General features: G+C 37.4%; 1 protein-coding gene across 3 annotated transcripts in view; it reads left to right on the top strand.

Moving 5' to 3' along the window:
- Positions 1–2,500, top strand: part of LOC110055440 (protein argonaute-2-like) — a 36,010-nt gene that overhangs the window by 14,106 nt on the left and 19,404 nt on the right. For all 3 annotated transcript variants that reach the window (XM_089270642.1, XM_089270641.1, XM_089270643.1), the window contains 2 exons: positions 90–239; positions 1,392–1,832. In XM_089270642.1, the coding sequence (XP_089126768.1) occupies positions 90–239; positions 1,392–1,832 (591 nt within the window). The remainder of the gene's footprint in view (positions 1–89; positions 240–1,391; positions 1,833–2,500) is intronic.

Here is a 2,500-nt window from a genome sequence, read left to right as displayed (position 1 = left end):
TGGTTTTAATTTTAGATGCTTACATATAAATCTCTTGACCCACAATAACTAGATCCCTTTGATTCATTTCATCATTCTATATTTTTAAGGGCCCTCTGCCAGTCAGCTGCCTGCTGGTCCAGCACCAGAAGAAAGAGTGACAGGAGAAGTACCTGGAACTTCAGCCCAACATCAAGAAAATTCCAGTGGAGTGAAAAGTAATCTGAAACGGAAAAGTTCCGATCCAAATCCCGAACGAGGTATTCATAATGGCTGAGAATGATTATGTTGGTCTAAATCATGCAACTTTTAGTTCTATATGTACTTTCTGGCTATGATTAGGTTGGAACATACCTCAGAAGTCGTTCTATTCATTTGTTTTCCTTGTTTGTTTCTGTGGTTTTATGACGACGCATTGACCATATTAATACTAGTATGCAGACTAAGAATTTGTCGCAGACATACTATAAAGGTAAATATGGGAAATAGGACGCATAAAACTCCCAGATATACAGTGTATAATTCATCTTGGTAACTATGAGACACATAAGGAAGACAAACTTATCCCACCTGTGTATCCACTCAACTAAATCTGTAATCAAGTGACTAACAAACTACCTAACAAAATAGCTGGCATTGTCACCTTGCAAGAATTTGCCTGTCTGTACTACATGGTTTCTTGTAATTGGCCACCTTGACATGTAACTAGTCGACGTCATCGTTATCGTCGACGTAACGATCTCCATCACAAGTGACTTCATCGTGAAAAAAAGGTTTATACATTATTATTAAGTAACTAACAGTCTCTCACTATGGCTATTTTTGTAAACACACAAGTTTGATATCTGGCACTATTTGTCTTAGCTTCCTAGATAAATACGGCCATTCGTCTGTTTACTATTACATCTCAAAATACAGTGTAGTAATCAGTTGCCTAATTCCTAGGTCTCGGTATTACTCCACATTCAGTGTCTTTTAGGCTTCATTTGAGCGAAAAAAGCAGTCGTCCTGGTTACAGTTTACGTCACTGAAATGAACTGACTGTCAAGTCTCGAGGGGAAGCTACACATGAACTAGGCAAAGTAACCAGGTCATATTTGGAAGGCAACATTAAATTGTCATACTGTTGCAATTAATTAATTAATTAATTTATTAATTATTTATTTAAGTGATTTTTCAGAGTGAAGAATGCTGCCGTGGAAGGAATAATAAAAGCATTCCATTTGTGCTCCCACTCACCCAATCATCAACCCATCTGTCAATCGATTGATTGATGGATTGACAGTTGGTTACAGACTTCGTGAACAGGCCAGCAAATTTTTTTTGTTGAAACAATTTCAAGAAACCATGTAGTTAAGACAGACAAGTTCTTGCAGGTTGACCCGCATACATGTATTTAAATTATTTTTTAGGTAACTTGCCTTTTAAGATTTTCTGTGCTAGTGCCAGTAGCAGAAACACAGGGAATCAAGATCCTCAAGAAGAAAGACTAAGAGAAGAAGTGAACCGCTATATGAAACAGAAGATTGATGAGGTGAATTCGCAGGGAATATTTGATTACTCTGAACCTATAGGGATACATCGCTTCTATGCGTACTTAGTAGGAGAACGTAATCTAATGGATGTGAACTTTGGAAAGAGTAGCATTAAAGTGATTGTCAAATGCCGTACCGTGGAAATACTTGAAGGTCTGTGGCGTGATTATTGCTGTGGTCACCTAAATGTAGTAGCCGAGGAATGCCTCATTACAGAGACGGTTAAGGAGGAGCTTTGTATGGAGACCATAAAGCTGAAAACAACTATCTTGGAAGAGGACTACGTAGCATGCAAATTGTCTTTGATGGAAATTCCAGGTATTTTAGATGTTGTTTTCAACTGTTATAATGGAGTGCTTTTCGTTTTGTTTTGCTTTGTTTTCGTTTTTTTTTTTTTGTGATCCCAACTCTTATCAGTGGCGTTGCCATTTGATTATTGCCTAGGATTGAACGCACTTAAGGTGATTCCCTAGTGAAAGAACCCGCCATAGATTTCCGATGAAACTTGGTATGCTGTTGTTACAGGACAAGGAGATATTAAAAACGTAAAAAGAGGGGGTCACCGTGCTTGTTTTCACGCTACATGACAAATACGGTTACTTAGGTGACTTTTGGTAATCTCCGTGCCCAATAAATAAGCTCGATTATTTTTCAATGCAGCGTGTTATATCACACAGAGTTTGACTTTCTTTGATTGTTTATTCATCTACGTCCCCGAAAAAATGTCTTCAAATAGTCTGCATTTTTTGTCCTTTAAGGTGGCTGAACACAGTTTTTGATACCTGTTCATTCTCCTTTTTCTCTAAAACCCTTGATTCCTCGGTCGCCAAAAATAACAGCAAGCAAGTTAACAACACAAAGTTTGGTTTTTTGATGGTTAAGCTGACATCTCTGGCGTTGCCATGGCAACATGAATAATTATAAACAGGCCTTAAAAATCGGTTTTGTTTATTTGTAGAAAATCTAATTGGTAGATTTTCTTTATA

This window comes from Orbicella faveolata, unplaced genomic scaffold (genome assembly GCF_042242905.1).
Source record: "Orbicella faveolata isolate gen_17 unplaced genomic scaffold, um_ofav_v1 contig_34, whole genome shotgun sequence".
In the NCBI taxonomy this organism is placed as follows: Eukaryota; Metazoa; Cnidaria; class Anthozoa; order Scleractinia; family Merulinidae; genus Orbicella; species Orbicella faveolata.
The sequence above is the reverse complement of the archived record's forward strand: the minus strand, read 5'-3'. Positions and strand labels throughout refer to the sequence as shown.